At 37.6% G+C, this 24,360-nt stretch overlaps 1 protein-coding gene across 1 annotated transcript in view; it reads right to left on the reverse strand.

The window, feature by feature from the left end:
* Positions 1 to 24,360, reverse strand: part of LOC135217078 (uncharacterized) — a 399,671-nt gene that overhangs the window by 12,613 nt on the left and 362,698 nt on the right. Inside the window, 16 exon segments of the mRNA XM_064252763.1 lie at positions 3,444 to 3,793; positions 4,419 to 4,554; positions 8,077 to 8,226; positions 9,568 to 9,747; positions 10,143 to 10,343; positions 11,555 to 11,713; positions 12,065 to 12,187; positions 12,704 to 13,003; positions 13,362 to 13,895; positions 14,629 to 15,252; positions 15,457 to 15,568; positions 19,002 to 19,151; positions 19,431 to 19,615; positions 20,041 to 20,205; positions 21,688 to 22,026; positions 22,438 to 22,752. Coding sequence (XP_064108833.1) covers positions 3,444 to 3,793; positions 4,419 to 4,554; positions 8,077 to 8,226; positions 9,568 to 9,747; positions 10,143 to 10,343; positions 11,555 to 11,713; positions 12,065 to 12,187; positions 12,704 to 13,003; positions 13,362 to 13,895; positions 14,629 to 15,252; positions 15,457 to 15,568; positions 19,002 to 19,151; positions 19,431 to 19,615; positions 20,041 to 20,205; positions 21,688 to 22,026; positions 22,438 to 22,752 — 4,023 coding nt within the window.

Below are 24,360 nucleotides of genomic sequence, written 5' to 3' on the forward strand. Positions count from 1 at the left end.
ATTAACTATAACTACTTGTCTAAGAGTAGAAGTATTTGGTCAATATTCTCATAGGAACAAACCAGATTGTACAAAAACGATAAAAGCAAGGGAATTCTTCTTACCTGTAAAGGTTTGAAGTTTTTGGGTGAACCCAAAGTCTGTTAATTCCCACAATGTAGACTGTATGTGATTACTGGATGAATCCACTGACTAGTTGTGATGGGCACAAATGTTGGTGGACAGCAGGTGAACGTGGCTGATGCACCTTCACTGCTCTTTGAACGAAAATGAGAACATGGCACATCTCATTAACTACTGCGTGGACTTTACGGCCGTCAAGCATTGCGTGCATTGTAAAACTATAGGCTAGATATTACGACCGTTCTCGTTCTCAAGGGAACCATTCACCATAATTCATACAAACGCCTTCTACGCCGATAACCGTTTTCACAGTTGCCTCCTACGACCGACATAGTCCTTATGGCCGTCACAGCCCTCACAGACGCCATAGTCCTCACAGCCGTCATAGTTCTTATGGGGGTCATAGTTCTTACAGTCGTTATAGTTCTCATGGCTTCATAGTTCTTACAGCCATCCTGGTTCTTACGTACGTAATAGCTCTATGGCCATCATCGTTCTCACAACCTATGACGGAACTATTGAAAACCTAAACATCAACTATCTAGAGTATACTGAGCTAATAACTACTGCTTAAGCTTTCTTCTTTGGAGGGATGTGACAGTCCCCGGCTCAAAGATGAAGAAGAAATAATTCTTCTCCACTTGGCACAGGGATCTGTTAGAATACCCTTATTCCAAAATTTAACTGGAGCCCACACTGGCATTGCCGTGGCTTATACTACGAGAAAAATCAGGATCACGACGATGACGACAATTCATGCCTTCCGTTTCGCATGTCTTTTATATTTCCCTTCTAAAACTTTCAAATTTCTCCATAAGTGTGTGCTCCTGAAATGAAAGTGTAGTTTTATTGTCGTCACCAAAGATGAGAGGCTGGCAGTAGTAGACTGTCGTGTCGTTATGACTGCCACCATTTTGATAGTGTTTTGGCTATGATGTCATCATGCTTGATGGCAAGCATGAGGTTGTTGATGGTGCTCTTGTGCCCATGAAAAAGACCCAAAATGCTGTGGCACTGTTAATTTTTACAAGGATGTGACAGTCCTGCATCGAAGATGAAGAAGTTATTCTTCTCTCGGCATGAGGATTGGTCACAAAGTCCCTGATTCGAGCGTTCTTCAACTCTTCACGGCCGCACTAGACCAAGCTTCCATAAGTCACTTGTTCGACACTTACAACTACTTCTTGTGCTTTTTTATAATAAGGGTGTGACAGTCCTGGCTTGAAGATGAAGAGGAAACTATTCTTCTCCTCTTGGCACAAGGATCAGCCACGACGTCCCTATTCTCCAATGATTGATTGGCGAACGCACTGGCGTCAACGTCACTGAAGCTTGTGTTGAAGCCTTAGCAGAAGGAGAAGAAGGAAAGACTTTTGTCTTATCCACTAGTATGTTTGTTATTTCTCCTAATGCTTGCAATTTCTCTCAAAAACGTGTGTGTCACCGAATCGGAAAGCGTACTTGTACAGTATTCTTGCAATATCAAAGAAGCAAGAATGGAAGCACGTCTCTGAGCATCCTGAATGTGACGTCAGCACTTGACAGGAAGCACAAGGCTACTGTTGTTATTCCTGTAGGCATAGCAACCTTATCTCAAAAGGCTGAGGTGTTGTACTATCTGCTTCTCTACAGATGTCGAAGTATTCAACCACCATTCAGTGCAGATCAGTGGTAGAAGGGACCTCCATAGTGAGGGACCCTGGAGGGAAGCGTGACATCATATAGAAAACCAACTGCCCTTCTAGGGTTGGTACTCCTGATAGGCCTAACGCTGGTCACACACCCCCATCAACTCTGCCTCCGTATCTATAACAAAAACAAGATGGCGATGCACAACCCCTCCCCACAGGGAAAGGAGCACAATTATTCAAAATTACCTCCCAAAGCACCTCCTGATACATCCAAGCTATGAATCCATAGGCGAGTCCAATAGTATATGTGAAATATCAAATAGTACAGGTGGTGAAGTAATTGGATCTGAACAGTTTTTTGCACCAGCGACCTACTACACGTTGGATGCGACTCTGTGTACTCCAACGTTAAAAAAGGCAAAGATATCTGGGCATTTATCTGTTTCCCGTGATATCCAGGAAATCTTATTGAAGCATGAGAACTCTCCTTGTTCATAATATTGCCCCGGAAATTCCACTTGCAACAGATTCGAGCAAACGGGGGCAAACTTTAAACCAGCTATAAAAGGAAGAAAGCAAAGCACATCCTCTCTTAAAGGCGGTTAGAAAATAACTAACATGGTCACGAGTTAAAGAGGGGTATGTGGGTGGCTCCACATGACTTGTGACCAAGCACAGACGCCAATAGTCCCTTGGGTACACAATTTTTTTTTTTTTTTAAACTTTACTGGTTTCCAGCTGGCGCTAAGTTATTTATCCTAATGTTAAGACTGAGGGTTTGTTTTGTATATGAACAATGATTATTTACAACCCTTTGTGGGGCCTCTTACAAGATAACCATAAATTTTACCAAATTATATGTTTTATCTAATAAATAATTTTATTTTATTTTTAAGAATTATAATTACTGCTCACACAATATCAAAACAGATAAGAAATAAAATCAGTAACAAATTCTTAGCTTATTTGTTGAAAAATATTTACATAAATTTACCGAGAATGACGATTCAGTAACTTGTTTTTACTTTTACATGTTTTTTCTAATATTTCTTTGCACTTTTCTTAGTATGTCAGTTCTAAATGTAATTTTGCAATCGTAAAGACAAGAAAAAAAACCAACAGCAACCCCTTGGTATATTTACAAGCAAATTTACAAAAAGATGTCATGTGAGACAGAGACGTAATACATTCCTCCTTGAAGTCAGAAGCAGAACTAAAGTCTTGAGATGCCCGATTCTGGTTTTAGCCAGTGTAAAAGTTGCCATTACTGAATTTATGGGCTATACATATAAGTATTGGCACCTCTTTCCCGTCCGATTCGTTCCAAATCAATTGCGCTTAATATTGTTTATCTACAGGATCAATCCGTCCACCATCCCAAACCTGTTATTACTACTCCTGAGGATCAATTCGTCCATTAAGGGTTAATATATAAATATATCTAGCTAGTTATTGGAAATTGTTTCTTTAAAAAAATTTTACATTGTCATCCCTAGTTTGACGTAATTCAATTTTTCCCCATTTGGTTTCAAAATGTGACACCACAAGACAACTGAAGTTTTGATATGTTATAGCGTATAAAAAATTTAGGCACTTAAGCTGGTCAACTCAAATGCTAGTTTAAATAGTGGGATAATGCCAGTTTGTCAAAACAGGGATGATATGATCTAAACTGCTGTTAATAATTACCTTTTGTTGAAGTGCTACATCTCTCTTCTGTAACTGGCTATTTAGTTCACAATTCTCATCATCAGCAAGACGGATCTCTTCATCTTTGCGTCCTACAGCTTCCTCTAGCTCCCGCACCTTCTCCTCCAGCTCTTCTAGGATGGTGGTAGAGCCCTGAGGGCGCACTAGCCTCCTATTGCTGCGCTCCTCTAACCGCCTTCTGCTCCTTCTTCGGAAGTCTCTCTTCAGCCTCCCACCAGTGGAGCAGTAGACGACATCCCCGCTTGAGTGTTCCCTAGGCCCCTCCCCAGCGGGGTTAGGAGGGGGGGTCGAAGTTGCTTCATGGGCCAAGTTTTCTGCATCATGAGGTTCTGTTGAAAACAGTGTTTCCACTATGAAACAAGATCCAATCTTCTTAAATATATTAATAGCACTCATGCCAATTAAGAGAAAAGAAGGTGCTCTACAACTGAGAGCACCTAACAGAAATGATAAATGCTACTAATCTTTCCAAGCAACAAACAAGTCACGAAAATCAAACATCCTCACAAAGAACTAAACTATGAACAGGTAGTTATGGATAAGCTATGCAAAGAAAATTTTTTCAACTCAAAATTCCAACTGATTCCCTATTCAATTTGGCAACACAACTTCAATAAATCATAACAGCAACTGAAGTGTCAAACAAAGGAAATTTCTGAAAGCTTAAATTATAATCAAGGAAATTCTGAAAGCTTAAATTATGGTCACTACCATGTGAATTTTTAATATACAGTTAAAAGGTCACTTATCTAACACACACACTACATTTTCTTACTATTTTTTTCCCTTGTAGAGCAATCAGAAACCAAATGATGAATATCTATAATCTTCTTTTTCAGATTTTATTATAATTATTTGATCTTAAAGAAACAAATGTGTGCTTCTATGTAAAAACAAAAACAATAGCTTACTGAATTGTTTGAGTATATAAAAAAACATTAACAGTGACCATACCTTCCTCATCAGTATCCGACACAATATCTTCAATGTCCGAGTTACTCTGACCCTCCAGTAACTCAGCTAATGTTCCTAGCTGCGTTGTCACTTCCGTTAAGGTGCCGCTTTGAGTTTCTTTACAAGACTCACAGTTCTGTTGTAAAAAAATTAACAGAATTCATGATTTACATTCAAAACACCTGTAATAATTTTGACATAAGTGAACTTTAATAGGCAATACGTATATATGTTCAACATACATATTTGCTCCAAGTCAAAAGGAAAACTTGGTTTCACAATGAATACTCCACAATGGTATGAAAATATTGGAACAAGTACGATACATGTGTTGTAGTACATATACAATACAGTATTGAAAATAAAAGTGGAAGACAGATTCCATGAATATCCAAAAGCACAGTTTATATAATTACTACAAGATTTAAAAACTAACCTCAGCAAAGTGTATATATGTACTGTCTTATAAAGCTTCAAGTTAAAAGAAATAGACCCAGCACATTATATTAAAATGCTTGTCTTGTCAACTAAAACTACCAAACATGTAATTACATATCAGTAACTCCTATATTTCAAGCTAAATTGTTTGTCTTGAGAAATACACTCATTATATATTATATAATTTGCTTTTTAAAGACTACTAGAGGTGATACGATAATAAAACTGCAATTCTTAAACATTCTTGGGGGCCTAACAACAAATGATGGTCAATTAATGTAAGTAATTGTGGGAAATGCAGTATTCTAACTATTGTCTAAATTTAAAAAGCAAAAGCAGATTGATAGGAATACCTGTTTTTGCTGCAAAAAAGTACAATGCAAGAAAAATCTGAATAAATTAGTAAGTACATCTTGGTAAATATCTGGCATTCTTTGAAACCTGTTTTTGCTGCAGAAAAGTACAATGCAAGAAAAATCTGAATAAATTAGTAAGTACATCTTGGTAAATATCTGGCATTCTTTGAAATAAAGTACGTATACTTTTAAAAATAAATTTGAGGTTTATTGATACACGCTACTTCTATACTCTGGATACTTGAAACAACTGGCTAATTAAGAAAATTATTTGTACTTCACATAAACAGAAGTTATAGGCAAATATATATATTTGCAATAAAAGTCAATCCCTTTCAGATAATCCAATAGCCACTTCATGAATCACAGCCTGGTATATCTGAAATTGTTATTCCAGTTCCAAACCTTTTACCCTCTTAAACTGTCAGCAGAATCATCAGATCTCCCTTTGGTTACAAAATGTTTCCAGACCTTCCCTTGTCCCTAGACCTGCCAGTGCCAATATAGGAAGGCTTAAAGGCAAGTGATTTCATGTCTCTTCTATTACAACTAAACAGCATGGGATGAGGTATATGGTTTGATAAATGTCAAATTTACTTTTGTATTGTGCCACACTGAAATGGGTGGTTTGAATGACAGAACAATAGAGAGAAGAGTTAATAATGGTTTAAAATTATATTTCTAGGGAGAATTGTTTTCTTGCATTATTACATGTTGAGGAAAAATAGGAGAGAGAGAGTGAAATGGGTGGTTTGAATGACAGAACAATAGAGAGAAGAGTTAGGCAGCTGCAACAATAACAACCACGAAGTCGGCTCTGAAAAAGATTTTTCTTCTCGGGTTCGGTATCAATCTAACCGAGTCTTATTTCACCTCTATCCCAAGAGCATGTGCACGCCTGTGGCCCATTCACAGACCGTCGTCAGTGTCATGGTTTCTTAATGATGTTCTCAGGTTAGCCTCGGAAACAGACAACTTCAAATGTGATTACCAAACCATTTTGCGTAAGTCACTGTTTTTATTGAGTCTGGCTTCAGGTGCCAGGATATCGGAGCTGTCATCTTTATCTAGAGATGAAGCGCATATTGAGTTCCTTTCCTCGGGGGACGTGTTGCTTTCGCCAAATAAAGAATTTCTAGCTAAGAATGAAGACCCCTTGATGAGGTGGTCTCCATGGAAGATTGTTCCGCTTCCACAGGATCCATCTTTATGTCCTGTTAAAACTCTTAAGGACTTTTTATCTAGGACATCTACCTATTCCGAGGGCCCCCTTTTCATTAGAAAAGATGGTGGTACACTATCTCTAAAGGGCATTAGGCAGCAGAATTTGTATTTTATCAAGAAAGCCAGCCCAGGGTCATTTCCCAGGGTGCATGACATTCGGGCTATAGCAACTTCTGTAAATTTCTTCAAATATATGAACTTCGATGATCTGACGAAGTATACTGGTTGGAAGTCACCCTTGGTTTTCAAAAAGCATTACCTTAAGTCTTTGGAGGATCTTAAATTTCATGCAATAGCTGTAAGGAGACCAGTGTCTCCTGCTACTACATCAATATAGCCCCGTCCTTGTGTCATATGAATCTTTTCCATTATGCCAGCCTCATTAACATTTTACCTACCTCAGCAAATGTTTTAGTTGTTAGGATTGGTGTATAGTGTTACGGTTATACAAATTATTAGTAATTATTTTATTATGTGCGTGTTTTGTTGCCACATGTTATTGCTATAGAGTATATTTTGTAAATAATAAATTGTATTTTTCCAATTCTAGACTAGTTTTTTATTTCTTTAACCCTTCTGAGTTCAATTTAACATTGTATTTCATTTCAGAGGGGTGTAGCTTGGTGTTTCTCTGGTACAATTTCACGGAGCGACACGGCTGAGCCCAGAAAAGGGATTTTGACGTAGGAAAAATCTATTTCTGGGCGAGGAAGCCGTGTCGCCCAGTGAAATGTGTCCTCTTTAGCACTATTTCTAGTAAAATATTGCTATAATACCAGAGAACTGCTAAATTGGACATGTCAGAAGTCTCTGACTCGCTCACCTAAATAAAAGGTGTCGGTATAAAACTGGGGCGAGTGTTAAACACTACCACAGCAACCCCTCCAATTAACCTTTTCCTCATCAAAAGACCCTAAATACGGGGAGCCGACCCATAGGTCACACCCAGCTACCCTGTTGAAGGAGTCTGTGACGTCATACTTATCAATAGCATTGAAGGCTTGGTGCACAGCAAGGGGGGGAAAAAAAGGGGGGGATTTCACTGGGCGACACGGCTTCCTCGCCCAGAAATAGATTTTTCCTACGTCAAAATCCCTTTTCTAGGGAGAATTTTTTATTGCATTATCACATGTTGAGAAAAAATAGGAGAGAAAAAAGATGAACCAAATCACTCTGGTCCATAAAACCATGTTTAGTGAAGCTTCAGTGATCTGAAGAAGTACAGTGCTGTACATCCATTCTGAATCAAACCTTCATTGTAAACAACACACTCCAACAACCATGTAAATTTAAAATACATAGTACAACTATTAAGAATCCAAACTTAAAGAGATATGCTATCAGACAATATTTAACACACTATGTATGTGATTTGTACCTGCTAGCAAAAACAATACACCATACAAAAAGACAATACGTATATAGGTTATTTGCGCACACATACCATGAGACAAAACTGATAACACTGGACACAAACATCAAAATATAATACACAATTTAGTTTTTAAATAAAGCTTTGAGAATATCAAGAAGAGTTTAGTATAATAGTACAGTAATCCTAGATGAAATATAACAAAACAGTTATATGTACAATACACCTTCATTTGGAAAGAGAGGAAGAGCATAAAAAAAAAACAAACCTTAAGTGCTGAGGTAAGAGCAGTTATAGAAGCATGGAGTGAAGCGATCGGCGATGATGCAAGGGCATCTAGTTCGCTGACTGCATGGACATGACTTATTTGTTCTATCTGATGTTCCATTTCCTCAATGTGTGAATCACGAGAGGACATCTGGGAAACACAGGTCAATATATAATGAAGCAAGCAGATATGAGTTTTTAACAACTCGGCTTTTGCAAGCAGTCAAGTGATTCATACAGATATCAAATACAGCTTTAACCTTTATTCTTGTTTAGTGATATCATAATAAACATCACCATATGATTTTATGTTACAAATAAGAATTATCAAATGATCCTAACTTTTTCATGATCTCTCACATCAAATACTCATGGATTAATATTGTATGAATAACAAAACAGTAATTTATCCATGTAAGAGTTACAATTTTTAAAACTTTAATATAACATAGCAAAAAATTTTATTTAGTAATAGTTAAAAGGAATTTGAACTCTAACCAATTGTGTCTGTGGTTCTGGTTCTTAAACATGAGTTAGAAGGAATTTGGACTCTAACCAATTGTGTCTGTAGATCTCGTTCTTAAACATGACTTAGAAATGAAAATTCATAAAAACTGATCAGCACTAAACAAAAGTACAGGAAAGCAGGGCTTGAATACAAAAGGCAGTTTTTGTTAATATGTATTATCGTACATACTTTTCTACTTATTTACTCTCATTTACAGTTTATAACTTATTAAAAGAATTATTTTCATTAGTAAATTAAAAACAAATGCCCAACCACCATTGACAAAGGATGCCTGTAGTTAATCTTCATGTATTCACAGTTTTCTAACTGATCAAGTTGACCATTCTGGATGCCAGCTTTTTTTTTAAGCTCGCAACAAACATAGACATTATAAAGAGATGAGAAACTTAATAAATTCTTCAAGAAATATGTTTTCTATATATACAAAAACTTGCCTTTTCAAGCCCTGTCATCATTTAAACAGATGCTTAGAGCTTCCTTAGGCAGTGGTTTGTCTGGTGCAAGCAAACAAAAAAATTAATATGGTAAAAATATGGAGTTAGTGCAAGTAAGTATGAGTATGTCATCCATGTCCTTTCCTACAGTGACAAGCTAGAACAGCATTTTTAGCAAGTGCTAGTGTCCCAGGCGTTAAGTTAAAAATCAGGGCAAAAAATTTTGTCAGAATGAAAATTCAAAAGTTGATATCATTCTTACAGTACTTCATTACGTATAGTAAAAGCACATATTCTTCATCATAAAGTATATCACTAATACTGTAAGAAGTATGATGGTGTATGATGTTTAATAACCGTGAAGTATGTTACATCCCTAGACTATACAAACAATACAGCATTGGAGGTTATACTGCGTATAAGAATTTATAATAATCAAATAAATGTTTAAAATAAATAAGCAAATGTAGTAACAGCGATACAATAGGACTAGAGGAATTTTATATGTCATGTGAAACACACTATTCACCTGGAGGTTAAAGCTAATCAGATCCTGTTCGTGTCGTCGGCCACGTTCCTCCAACTCCTTTGCCAAGCGCTGTCCTTCAGCTTGAGCAGCTAACACCCGATCACGGAGTTCACAGTTCAGCCTGTCAAGCTCCGTTAACTGTGAGTTACTAAGTTTTAGCTGATTCCGAAGTTTTGTTACCTGAAAAACCATACAGAAGTGGGTCATTCTGAAAAACCATACAGAAGTGGGTCATTAAGTCAAGAAATAATAACCATAATTTTCACAATTCACTGCATACTAATCATTCAGAAGAGCTCTGATTAATGAAAATGAAAATGACTAAAATGTGTTCAAGAAGAACACTCCATATTTTGTACACAAAACAAAAAATTAAAACATTCAACTGTTTGTGAATGGTTATTTTCCAAGTTAATACACTGCAATAGTAGTCTGACAAAACACAATCATATTTACAGTATTTACACAAGAATTGAAGTTCTTAAATGACAGCCTTTTCATTTTTAAACTACTGCCACATTTCCTAAAGTTAGAAGGAATCAAAATCCTATGGGTAACAACAATTAACATCTAACCTCAGAGCGATGTTGTGTTTCATGACTCATTGTTTCTGAAGAGGATTCCTTCAATTCTCTTTCAGCATCAGCCAATCGACTCTTCAGCTCTTCTAACTGTCTTCTATATGATATTTCTGACTCCCGAGCACCATATTCTTTTGATGCCGCAGCTTCTAGCTGAGCTTTGTAAGCTTGTACTTCTTCTTGAAGGGAAGAAACCTGAAAGTAAAAATTAGAATTGATGTCCATTAAATTTCAGAAACCACTTTAAACATCATTTCAGTTTTTACACCACTTCTCTCACTAAAACAGTATACCAAAACAGCAACTTTAGTTGTTACATTAAAGAACATCAGAAGAAACTGATCTCAAAATTGCCCCAAGGCTCAAGCTACCTCAATATCTCATTTACTGCAAGCGTTGGTGACAACAATACTTTAGTCCTCCTGTCCTACTTGCAGGATCCTCTTTTAGAGCTTTACTACAATTACAATTCTATACAAAGTATGCAAAGTACAGTATTGTATTGTTACAATCCCTCTGAATGATACTCAAACTTTCATATATGTACTGTACAATGTATGGTACAATATATATATATATATATATATATATATATATATATATATATATATATATATATATATATATATAGATATATATATATATATATATATATATATATATATATATATATATATATATATATATATATATATATATATACTATAATATATATATATACTATATATATATATATATATATATATATATATATATATATATATATATATATATATATATATTATATATATATATATATATATCTATATATATATATATATATATATTATATATATATATATATATATATATATCTATATATATATAATATATATATATCCATTTTATGCTTCCACATTTTAAGCAACAAATAAGTCATTAATACTTAATTCACTTTACTTTGGGAATGTACACCTACCCTGACCATTTTCATTTTGTATTTGGATGACAGTGACTTTATCAACTCAGCTGTGACCAGATATGGGTTATTTGTGATTTAGTGTTTGGAAATATGAACAATGTACTGAACCAGAAAATATGACCAATATTTTTGACACTTTAAATGATACTGAAACTTACAAATGAGTGCTGTACTGCCTAGATAATACAACAGATACATACCATTTACCAGCACTCAAAGAATTATCATTGTACAATAAAAAAAAAAAACATAACAAATATGCTGTGTTACTGCTAAGCAGCAGTGCATAATAGTATTTCTGAAGTAAAATTCCAGAAGCTAATAGTACAGTAGTATAGTACTACACTGCTAGTGTGCAGACAAAAGATTTTCAGTCAAGATCAAACTTTACATATACATATTACAGTGGACCACGAACATTTATTAAACTGAAACATGAATTTACCTGATCCCTGAGTTTTCGTTCCCTTTGGGCCAATATGAGGTCAGCTTGGTGAAGGGTCTCTCGGAGCATGTTTTCCGTTACTTCCAACTCTTCCACACGACCACGTAAGTAACTTTCACTCTGTTGTACCTCACTCATTTTTCGGGCAGAATCCTGCGCCTGTGTACAGTATAGATATAGTATTGCAAGAAATCATTATTTCTAGTTACTCAAGTAACAGTTCATATCACTGCACTCTCTGCAGTACGTACAGTACTTTAAAATCATTCATGTCTTTGAAGAGAGTATGCAACAACATACGTACTTAACTATAGTATGCTTTAATAAGCATTAAAAAACTTGACATATATTAAAAACCTGAATTTTTCAGAAAAAGTCACATTAAAATGTTGGTCATAATGCAAGCAGTCACCAATGAAAATTTATATTGACTTATTTACTCTTAGACTGCTTAAAATACACTTACAGTACTACTTTCACAACTTGTTGAAATTTAAATATAGCACTTACCTGATTAAGTTCAACAGAGAGGGCATTATTTTCAGTTTCTAAAGCTCTCAGGCGATGAACAAGTTCTTCTTGATCACGCAATTCACCTCTGAGTGACTGATTATTCTTTTCTCCTTCCATCAACTGAAAAAAATTTTTATTACTCATACTAGTAAATTTATGCCACAATTATTGTTAGTAAGTATTAAAATAACTGTTCATCTCGTCTTCTAACCAGCAGCCCGATTTTGTAAATAGTATGTTAAAACGAGAGTCTAACATTGAAGATTACAATATACCACAGTATAAGAAAATAACTGATCCTATGCTAACTGCATTAAAAATCTTCTGAAGTATATTACAGATGTGAAAGTTTTTCACTTAACCTGATTAGTGAAACTATACGAGATCTTATTTCATGAGAATAATGTATTAAGAGGACTGTCAATTAAACATTGTGATTTGTCATCAGTTTGTGTTTCATTGTCCTTTCCAGTAATCAAATATCAAAAGATAAAACTAAAAGTTCCTTTTCATTTGAAGACTGCCTATCCAATCTGAAGAATGTTCAATGAAAAATGGTACATCATCAAAATAAAAATAAAAAAACTAATAGCCAAGCTGAAATTGTTATTCACTAATAAAGGTTGATAAAGTTACCTTTATTTGCAATTCCTTCTCACTTCGTTCAAGAGTCCAAACCCTCTCTTTGAGTTTGAGCTCTGAATTTTCTGTTTCAATGAGGCGATCCAACAAATCTGATATGCGGGCACCTTCACTTGTCCTAGAATTATTCCGTAGGGAAGCTCTAAGGCGTTCTTCTGAGGCTTCAAGCTGTTGGATTCGAGAGACCTGTTGTTCAATAGTGGCCTCCAAATCTTCTATTCTTTGTTTATAGGATGTTACATGGCTGGACATAATTTTGTCTGCTTCACGAATTGTTTCACGATATGCACACTCCTGTTTAGTAAAAATACGTAGAATCTTTTAGAGCAGGAATGAAAATCGGTTGTGAATACATGGGTAAAATATGTACAACTCTTACAAAGTGTGGATTATCTTTCTAACATGGTGAAAATAAATAGTTCTCAACGCATCAGTTTCTTAATGAAGTCGAGTGAAGGGCAATGATTACATTCTGTACAAGATCCAGTATCAATATAAGAAAATAAAAAAAATAAAAATTTTCGTGGATTATGTTCATCTACTAGAAAGCTGAAAATATAAATTTAATACTTTAGCAAAGTAATAATTACAGTTTTGCGAGTCATCAGCACAATTAAGTGTTGACTACTGCATGAGATCTGCCATACCATACCTTTTTCTCTAGATCATAAATTTTCTGCCTAAGAGCTGTCTCGGATTTCACAAGCTCTCTTATCTTCTTGATGAGTTCCCCGTCGTCAGCGCATTTCAGCGAAGATGGACTGCCTTGGGAGAGTACATTTTCCATGTCAGTGTCAAACTCCACTAGATCAGTAGCGAGTGAAACACCAACTATTTCAAGCTCTTGCCTAAAGTTGGCGAGCTGTATCTCCAGCTGATGAACCCGCTCTTCTTGAAAATCTCTCAATTTCTCTACTTCCTTTACACGAAGTTCATAATCCTTCTGCAGTGATTTCTTCTCTTGCTCATACATCTCCTTATACCGAGACATATCTCCTTTAAGCTCTTCTATTTTATGCACGTAATTCTGTTTCATTTCTTCATTTTTATCTTGTGTCTCCTCAAGGCGGAAAACAAGTGTGCAGTTATCTTCTTTTGCTACTTGAAGCTCCTGCCGCATTTCTTCCATTACTTCCTCTAGATCACTGTGTTGCTGGAGGGAGTCTCTTCGGTCAGTTTCGTGGCCCTTGAGTAAAAAATGTATAATGTTTCATAAAGTTTTAGGTTATTTTATTTTACTTAACAGTAACCACTTAAATTAAAAAAAAACTCGAAAATAAATTAAACGTTGGAAATTCACTTTTTCATTGAGGAGAAACAAGAGAATATTTAAAGGCATATAGATATATTAGCATATAAAAGTTAAAACTTTCAATGTCTAGCTGTCTTTATGGTTACCATACATAGTTACCACATATATACTGTGGGCACTTTAAAAAAGGGACAAAATGCTAACCAAATTTACTCATCGTAACTGTTCCTGATGCAAAACCAATATCCGTAAACTATTAATGTGTACTTTCAAAAAGAAAACTGATTCTGAATGGCAGGAGTTTTTGGGACACTAAAGAATTATATCAATAGAAAAATTTACTTTTGGAGAGACGAAATGTATAAATTCTTTAAAAATCAGAAGTGTTGTCTTATGGTATTACAAAACAAAAACAGTGACAGACAAATCAAGCGCAGTACAGGAATTTGGATTTCAATAATACTACAATGAGAATTTTTGAGAAGTAAGATATGTAGATATAATAGACGACAATACCATAGCAATGCAATCTATTTTTCTAAGACGACAAGGGATTATACATAACAATGAAACCAAATAATACTAAAGCATTGACTGATAAACTAGAACTACTCATACTTAGAAGGAAAACTTATGATGGATATTTATGAAAATATTAAACGCCTACCTTTCTAAGATTGATCTTTTCTCTTTGGAGGGCTTCGATCTGCTCAAGATAGTACTGTTCCCTCTCTGTGGGACCTTCAGATGTAAAGGTCATGGTGGACTGACTTCTGGTGTTTCTTGGCCTTTTGTTGAGGGGTTCATCCTCATCTCTAATAGCTAATCTTCTTTGGCCATGGTCAACACCAACATTAAGGTTAGGAGATTCCTTATTAACACATTGAGCATCAACATCATCAGTCTGTACAGCGGCACTGACTACTGGGAACTCTTTGCATGTTTGAACGTGGACATGACACATCACAGGGGTACACAAACACTTATCACGATCGGTTACAGTGGGCCTTGATTCTCTGTGATCAAGAACCTCAGTGGTCATGTGAGCAGTCATGGTAGGGCAGACTTCAGGAGACACCTTCAAGGTCTTTCCTGTGTATGGAACAATGGCAGCAGTTGAGTTTGGCACCATCAATCTCCAACTGTCGACAAGCATCAAGCCATACGCAGCAAAAGTGAGCTGCATGGCTAATTGTTCTCTTGCTGCAGCTAAGGTTACAGCCTTTTCTTCTGCTTCTCGACTTACTTGCTCCAACTTCTCCAAACGTCCTCGATGTTCCTTTTCTAGGATCTGCCAACAAACAATTATCGTACAATAAAGTACAAGTAAAACACCTTGCAAAATCGTAAATTACAAAGTAAATGTCAATGACACGCCCTGCTGAACTGTACAAATAAAACTTATTTGGCATGACTCCAAACTACAACAGTCTTTTCTAATTATCTGACTACGTTGCTATCAGGGCTAAGAAGTACCCCTATGATAAAACTTTACCTGTAGATCCCTCACACGTCGATGGAGCTCTCTTGAGATTTCTTGTTCTTGTGACAGTGAAGCGCTAAGAAGATTTTCCATTTCCCTTGCTGCCTCCATCTGTGCCTCCAACCTTTTCCAAAGGAAACCCAGTTTTTGTTACATAAGGGCACAATTTACCACAAATCAACAAAATACTAAAGCATGAAAGATGTGTTTAGAGAGAAATTCTTTCCTTGAATGAGCTAGGAAGTGTTACATTTGTATATAAATTATGAGTAAATATAATTTCTGTATATATTTAGCAGTATATTCAAAAGTGTATCTTCATACAACATACCCTACACTCCGTGAAAATAGGTGTAATCTAGCTTCTTTAGCCTCCCATCTTTCACCTATATAATTTTCGTTTAATTCCTATGTAAGTAATCAGCAAAATTCCACACAAACCATTGATATTCTTGTTTGCCTGCATAACTGCTTTAAGTATAAAAAGCTGAACCTTCATATGGAAACAAAGAACAGAATAAACGACTAAATAAACCTTCTCAAGGAACATCACGATATTACCCAAGTTTAGCAAAACTAAAAGATAAAAATGTATATAAAATGCATACTCTTAAATTTGCTAACCGTTATTAATTAATTTATAGTAAATTGGAACCAACACAATAAATGATTCTAGTGCAGTAAAAGTATAGCATACCCTTAAAATTAGCAGAGCGTTTCAAGTTCCAAGTGGTCTGTTTTGCATATATAAAATATTAAACCCCTATTTTCATTGCTACATCAAAAGGAACTTCAAGCATAAACATTGTAAATGTAAAGCGATATGTAATTATTGATTGTAATAAAATCTGTACAGCAAATGTATAAAAAACAGAAACGGAAAAACTGTTTTATTTGTTCCACGTAAACATGGGTTCATCTATGCGAAATCGTCATGGCAAAATGACTACTTAGATACCGATCGCCCACAACACTGAGACACGACACAACAAAGCTTATAAATACATTTCTTTTCAATTATGAAAGACCCAAAAATCGAGGCAGCTTACGCCTTTCGTTCTATGTTGACGCCCACAACAGCCTCCTCCAGAAGCTGGGCTGGGTCGTGACCTCCACCCAAACCATTATTTATGCCCAATCCACTTTTGCTGGCGCTTTCTTCGGGCAAGAAGAGGTAACGACCAGGGTATTCCCCATACCCACCGATTCCTACTTGCGGGATGGGGGGGAAACCGGCCTTCAGCTCGTCCTGCGCCCCTTTCAGGGTTGAATGGCTGAGTCTCAGCTTTTGGATTTCCGGCCATAGCTTTTCCAGGCCGGGCCTCACTATAGGGAATTCGGGCAGCCTCGCATCCGGTTTCAGGGTTTCTCGAGGACTAAGTCTTGCAGAGCTTCTTTGCAAGAGGAGGTGGAAAGTTTGAGGATCCATAATATGATGCCAAGCATCGGGACTAAGGGACTTCACCTTTCTGTCTACCAATCGCTATAAAATAACCACGAAATCCCATCTTGGGGAATTATGGAAATATAGTAACCTAATGTCCGTTAAGTTGTCTTTTTCAGGCGATGTATTCTCACCATTTTCACTCAAGAAAAAACTGACGAAAGCCTCTCAAGGCATCATCGCACACTCCCAGAGACGACACCAGAATTTCACGACGGACTGTTTATTTCCCCTTGCCGGGCACAGTTGCGCTTGCTAACACGGGCGAAGCTAAACAGACACTCGGGAGGGAGAAGAAACCTCTCTTGAATGGGACCAACGAGATTAGTGAGTCCTATGTCCCGGGCCTCATACTCCCACACACTATTAATGTCAACATCACAGACGCAAGAAAGGACGCGTGTCGCTCATCCTCGAATGCTATTCGCTATGAGGTCCTGCTTCAGTTCCTCTGCCCTGTTTGACCAAGACACTGCTGCTGCCGCTGTCGAGAATCCATTTCAAGAACATTCGACGATCAGCAGCCAAATCCATTATCCAAACTGCGGCTCAATATTCAATGGACGATGAAGGTCGCATATGACGGATGAAGTTCATTAACAACCAAACGAACTCTTCCTCGCATGAATGACAGGAAAAACGAAATTTGAAAAGAAAATCTCGAATATCAACACAAAGCAGTCGGTGAAGCGACCGCCACCCGGAGGGAGTTGCATGTTAAGAAACCAGTGAAGACGCTACCAAGGTCATAAGGTCGAGGGAGCCGTATGCTTACCGGTCCAAAAGCGACCTTGTGGACCGAGAGAATGGATGACTTCATATTGATCATTGCTTCTGTGATGAGAATTCTAGGATCTTCATTTTCTTCCAATTAACTACTTTCTTTTGCTCATGGGCACCTTTGATTATAACCTATACATTTGTTGCTTATGGCACATTTCAAGACTTCGATTACACACACGTGTGTGTGCTTGTGAGTGCACGTGCGCGTTTGTAATTCACAATAAAAGAAAATGTCCTTTGTGTTAGTTTCTTACTTGTTAAACCTTTATCGCAAAGTCTAACCACAGCTAGCACAAATAATGAATATCAAATACAATGACAAAAACAAAGAGAATCAATACAATTTGCTGCTAAGGTAAGATTATGTATTGATCCCGAGGAAAAAGAAAAATGAGATCGCTGCAAGTTGCTCGACTGTTTAATATGGACTTCGTGATTACCTCCTTCCCTCGCCGTAGCCCCGTGTCCCATTTGGATAACAATAACGGCGCATACCTCAATTGCGTGCTAAGGCTTAATGTTACAACGCCGGTATACTTCTAATCACGCGACAAAAGGGGTTTTGCCGAATTGCTGGGACTTTGTCTCGGCCGCTTTGTAACTGTAGTTGACTGTGGCAAAATATTCTTCGTAAAATATAGTAGTTCGTGAATGTGTTGTGTGTGTCTTTTGCTTCAATCTGTATATCAATGTCAAAGAAACTGTTCGATGGAAAAATAAAAAATCTCTTCGAAGATAAACGTATTTGGAAATGTTAATCCCACCAAAAAATGACGCACAAACACAGGATTTACATCTGAGTTAAATATAATTTGCTCACTCACAGTTATTTTAATCATGCAAATGTTATTTATATCGACCAAACACGTAAAAATAATCAATAACTACGTGTGAGCACCTTCTGACTTCACGTATATTACGCAAGAGTCTATATCAACCATGTAGGCTTCACTCAAAACCTGGAATATCATTTGTACGAATGATACATTCACAAACAAAAAGCTAAAAAAATAAATAAATATATAAATAAATAATATTTGCGCAAATAAATGTACAGAAGTTGAAGATTTTACTGATCTGATAATCAGTGTAAAAAAAAGGTAAAAAAAAAACTAGATCTCGATTTTACTGCGAGACATCCTCGACCAGACTTTCGGGATTAGGTGCCATCAAACAACGTACAATTAACCAGCAGGGAAAGTAATGTCAGGCAGAATTGACAAAATAAGACGGCTAGAATAATAACAATTTAGAACATTGCTTAGTCAATAAGGTAGGTATAGACACCTCGTGATGTTAAAAATATGTTTGTTTCTTTATGTATGCTCACCTCTGAACCATGAGACGAGAATCATTCTCCTCCTCCTCGAGTTCGCACTTTTCTTCGAAGACCTGCAGTCTTGACCGCTCGGAGACCATCAGCTTCTGCTTCAAGACCCTGATCTCGCCTTTCAGCGCCTCTTCGGCGTCAGTGCCACGGCTGTGAAATTGAAAGGAACAATTCAATCAGTCATTTTAATGAGATAGGCAGACACACACACACACGCATCAACGTAGAATCCACCTCCTGCTAGTTTTTTACTAGAGTTGGGGACTCGCCCAGTCAATGATCTCCCCAGAGGGAGATAGAGTTTTATCAAGGCTGATTTCATCCCAAGAGTGGAGAATTATCTGGGTAACACCACACACACACACACACACACGGGCTGATCAGGGAATAGCTTCAATAATCGCAATCAGAAGAAACCGATGAACTTACCTGGCCTTATAATCCCTGATTTGGCCTCTTAAAGCGTCACACTCGATCCCCAACTGATCCTTCTCGCACTTGAGGTGCTCTAGTTCCCTCTGGAGGCATCGCTCGCTCTCCACAATGCCGTCGTACTCGAGCTTGCTGAGGACCACTCGCTCGTCCAGACACGTCCGTAAGTATTCGTCGCTTTCCTAAATGAAAAGAGGTTCTTAATAAATAAAGAGAATGGAATGAAGATAAAAGGGTAAACCAGGGGGTGTTCACAATCCAAATTACCATTTTTGAGAAATCCACCTAAAACTTAAGACACCTTTCTTGAGAAAACCAAAGTGGAAAATGACAGTATTCGAAATAATGTCTATTTCAGTCAAAGTTTCTTCTATAACCACTGTTCATTTTTACTTTGTTTTGAGCATTGAAAAATATCACCTCCAAAAATGTTCTGATGCAAAAGGTTTATATTCAAAATGAATTCAACGTGCAACAAGCGAGCAACACAGCAAGTCTTCTCAGAGAATGCAAAGGAATCAACATTTACGCAAGAACACATGAATGACAATCACTCTGCGTCTGATTGCATGCTGAGAGGAGAAACTATCTAAAGACTCAACCTCACCTGCAAATCTTGCAACCTGAGATGCCTAAGATCGCGGCCCTGAACAGCTGACCTGATGGTGGCCAACCGAGCCACAGCACTCTGCAGATCAACCTCAGCTTCCCTGAGCTCACACTCCGACTTGTGGCGTTCAGCCTCCAGCAAGGCGGCATCAGTTACCTGCGTCTGGTCAAGCCAAAACAAAGGTCAAAAGGTCATCATGCAACATACCCCTGCCAAGCTGTGCATCAGCAGTCCAAAAGCATATTGCACTAACAACTTTGGCACTAGCAAATTACCTCTAATTAGTGCGAAATTAACATATGCACTAATGAAACAATCATGCATATTCATATCTTTTAATTTTGTTTTTAATTATCTTTCTTAACTTTTTAATATCGGAAATGAATCTAAGAACGTTTTCATTATATAAGAAACCATTTACTGCACGAAAAGTTAACCAAAATCAACAAATAAAATTCTTATTTAGGCATTCAGTTCATCAAATTACCTTATAAGCGAAATATTGTTGTGAAACATTTTTTAAACCGATTATTTTTGCGAAGATTTTCAACTGAATATTTAGATACTAAGGGTGTTACATTTTTTTAACGTGACTTATCTATCAAACGGGTGACTGAATGACTTCTGTACTCTGGCGGCACAACATATGTATTTGCTAAGACAATGTAGTGAGTTTCAAATCAAATGAGAGAATGAGAGGGTGGGATAATACTTTCCAAACACTTCACCCTTAAAACACTCAACATTAAGAACACCCTGAATTTTTCAGTCGCAATAAGTACTTTTATGCAGGTCTGTTCCAAGCACTGTAAAATATCGCCCCTTTCCCTGCTAAGATGACTATTCTAACGTAATGTTTATTGTCATGCACCGTCGAGCTTTCTGTTTGTAAACGAGGGGAGGGGAGGGGTCACTAGAGGCCAAATCGATGTATAGATTGGTATCCAAGCGCGTACAAGATTCAGGTACGGTATCTGCATGTACTTTATTGCAATGCGCCGTGAATGATATGTATTTAAAAGAACGTTTTCATCGAGCGACTCTTTAAAGTGTCAAGATTACTTGCCCGTATTATAGGAAATATCTAAATTAATAATAATAATAATAAAAAAAAAACTTTGGTTCTTTTACCCGAGATATATTTCCAATTTTCCTTTCTGAAAACAATTAAGCCAAAGACTGAACGGTTATTTTGTACATAAGCTTAAGATTTTCATTTTACGGTTACATGAAAGGGCAAATTATTAAAAAGCTATAGCAAACAGCTGTGATAATCATGAGATCCGACGCTAAATGTATTAGTGCTAAAATACAATTGTATACTCTTTAGTACAGATTGATATGCATCATATACTCTCGGGCTCATAGGAATACAGTATCTAACTTCCTGTAACTTTAACAAGTCAGCGAAAAATGCACCATCTAACCAAAGATATCAGTCATTATCTAGACAATGCAAACAAAACTTTGCAAGCTGAATTCAAACTCTACTATGCTAACTTCAAAACCTGACATCCAGTAACATAACTAAACATCAAAAACAAAATGAATAAAACTATTCAAAGCAAAGCGCCACCTTAAGTAACACATACACTTGCACAGTTATTCATTCCCTCGCTCTTGAAATGAGACGCAACGACTTACCAGCTCTGTCTGGGTGGTGACGTGGACGAGCTCGCACGACGTGTCGAAGATGCCCGACTCCTGGAAACTCGTCGAGGCATCCAGGGTGACCAGTTTCACGGACCTGTGGTGTTGTTGGGCGTGCTCGGGAGCGTCGCTCTCCTCCGCGTCGCTCAAGTCCGAATGGATCGAGGGCGTCTTCCGGTGTACCAGTTCGCTCTCGGTGCCCGAGGCCTCCGTGCGCGTTTCGTGGGCATCGCTCAGGGTCGTCACGGCCTCCTGGAGTTCGCGGTTCTCCTCCGTCAAGCTGACTACCCTCTCCTGTAGCTGGGACAGGGAAGCGTCCAACACGCGTAGCTTCTGCAGAAGGGTCAAAGAACCACCACGTGAGTCAGGGGACCATTTACTCTGTATCTTTGAAAAACCGTCGCCCACGTAACGATGTTTGACAAAATTAGAATACAAGCGCTCTATATCAAGTACTGTCGTCTTCGTTTTTGCCTCTTATAATTATACCTTTTACTAAACAATAATTCAAAATTAATATTAAAAAAATGGTTATATACTCATGTTTCATGGGTGTCCTGCGTGACCATACATCACGAGACAATTTTTATACTGTTTTCTTCATAAGAAACGAAAGATAGAACTATTTTAACCGATCGGGGATGATACATACAGTGAATGAATTCTATGAACGGGCGGTTTAGTTATGATTTCAAACCACAGGGCCTAACAGACACTGAACACATCCGGTCCCCCCATCCTTACCGCTATGGTATCGAGCAGCAAGGGTTCTTGAGCGGTTGGATCATTGAGGGATTCCTGGAGGCGGGCGGCAAGGAGCATGAGGTCCCGTCCGATGTCGCCTCGGATTTCTTCTTCCCCGCCCATCCCAGACTTAGGCGTGGGCGCAGGGGTAGCCAGGGTGGGGCTCATGGGTGAGGAGAGACCATGGTGGGTGGTGTGGGTCGGGGGAATGGTCGCAACCCAGTCCAGGAGGGCGGCCAAGTGTTGGGCGGCGGGCGAGTCTGGGTCGTTGAGGGAAAGTTGAGCTAACCACGCGCGTCCTTCGGTTATGCGGGCCTGGAAGAAGAAGACAAAGTTATTTTTATTTTTTAATAATAATTATAATAATAATATGCGTTACTTCATATCACTGCATGTCTAAATACAAAAGCAGATACAAAAGACATTGCATCATACATTTACAAGACACAAAAATGCATCATAGATTTACAACATTGATAATTCAACGATAATAACATGTGGTACAGGCACCAACATTATAGCAAAATAAATGAATCGTTTCCTGGAATCCATTCATAAAAATGGCCGAATTCAATCGTGCATTAAAGATTTCGGCAAAAACAATTTCAGTTTCCACCCAACAGTCACGATCACACACACACACACACACACACACACACACACAAGTAAACTGATATGTAATAAATCTGCAGGAAGGAATCCGGTCTTGAGAATCAATAGTTAGGAGTCAGTGTTCTCCAACATTGAAGTTCGTCCAGCGGACTTCAAACTTTGTGCTAAATAAAAGATTTTTGCTGCCTAACGACATTTTTGGAGGCCTCGTTGCATTACTCAGTTTTTCAGGATTTTATCGCTTTCTGCAAGTGTCCCCAGGCCATGACCTATAGAAAGTACTTCTTTGCAAGGGTGGCCTCGGCTTCACTTGGGTTTAAAGGTTCCCAATAGGCAGACCGATTTATCGCACCCAATAAATCTCCGTGGAACTTGGATTAATGACACGAAAGATTAGACATTTTATAGCCAAGCAGTTTTTCAAAACCAATAAAAAAAACTGCTTAGTGCCGGAGACAAATTACACAAACAACGTATTATTTAATAACTTTCCAGCAATGCAGGAATCCTGCGCATCGTACTTCACAGAATTAACTAGTTGACACAAGAGTATCGTATATAGTCGTCACAAGCTGACTAAATGGATACAATGAGAAGCCTGACAAAGTACAGCATCAGGAAATGACAGATCTCCTCGGATCTCTTGTGTCAGCATAAATAGCACAAAAAAAGGTCAATATCAAACGTAATACCGGTCATGTTTCCGAGTAGTTCAGAATGTATATTCAGTGCAGTAATGGAAAACACCTTGTGAGAAACCGTGTCATGAATAGTGACACATTCTTCCACGTCTGAAAATGTTTAGGAAAGTCATGCCTGACCACTCAGCTTGAAAGAATGTTGAAAAAAAATGCAGCTGGGTGTTCATGCAAAAATAAACTAAAGCATACCAAGGTTCAAAGGCACAGATTTCTCTCTCTCTCTCTCTCTCTCTCTCTCTCTCTCTCTCTCTCTCTCTCTCTCTCTCTCTCTCTCTCTCTCTCAATGTTAACGTGAAAAGAACTTATGGACGTCGTGACAAAAGTAACCTGATAGCTCCTGGCCATAATACTATTGCCTTTCTCTAAAGCAAACATTGTACGTGCTTGCGAAAAAAATAACAACAATTCAAACATGGGATGACATGTGATTATCTAAGGAACATAAAAGTTCTCGAAAGTAAGAACTGGACATGACGCGTTTTCACGTGACTTACAGCAGACAAAAAAATAACTCACGCGCTAGTCAGCACCGCGACATAGTACAAGACATAATTACAGTGTAATGCAATTCCCTATCGAATAGTGTGTGATGCCATCGACAGGTTACAGC

Source organism: Macrobrachium nipponense, chromosome 7 (assembly GCF_015104395.2).
Source record: "Macrobrachium nipponense isolate FS-2020 chromosome 7, ASM1510439v2, whole genome shotgun sequence".
Lineage (NCBI taxonomy): Eukaryota > Metazoa > Arthropoda > Malacostraca > Decapoda > Palaemonidae > Macrobrachium > Macrobrachium nipponense.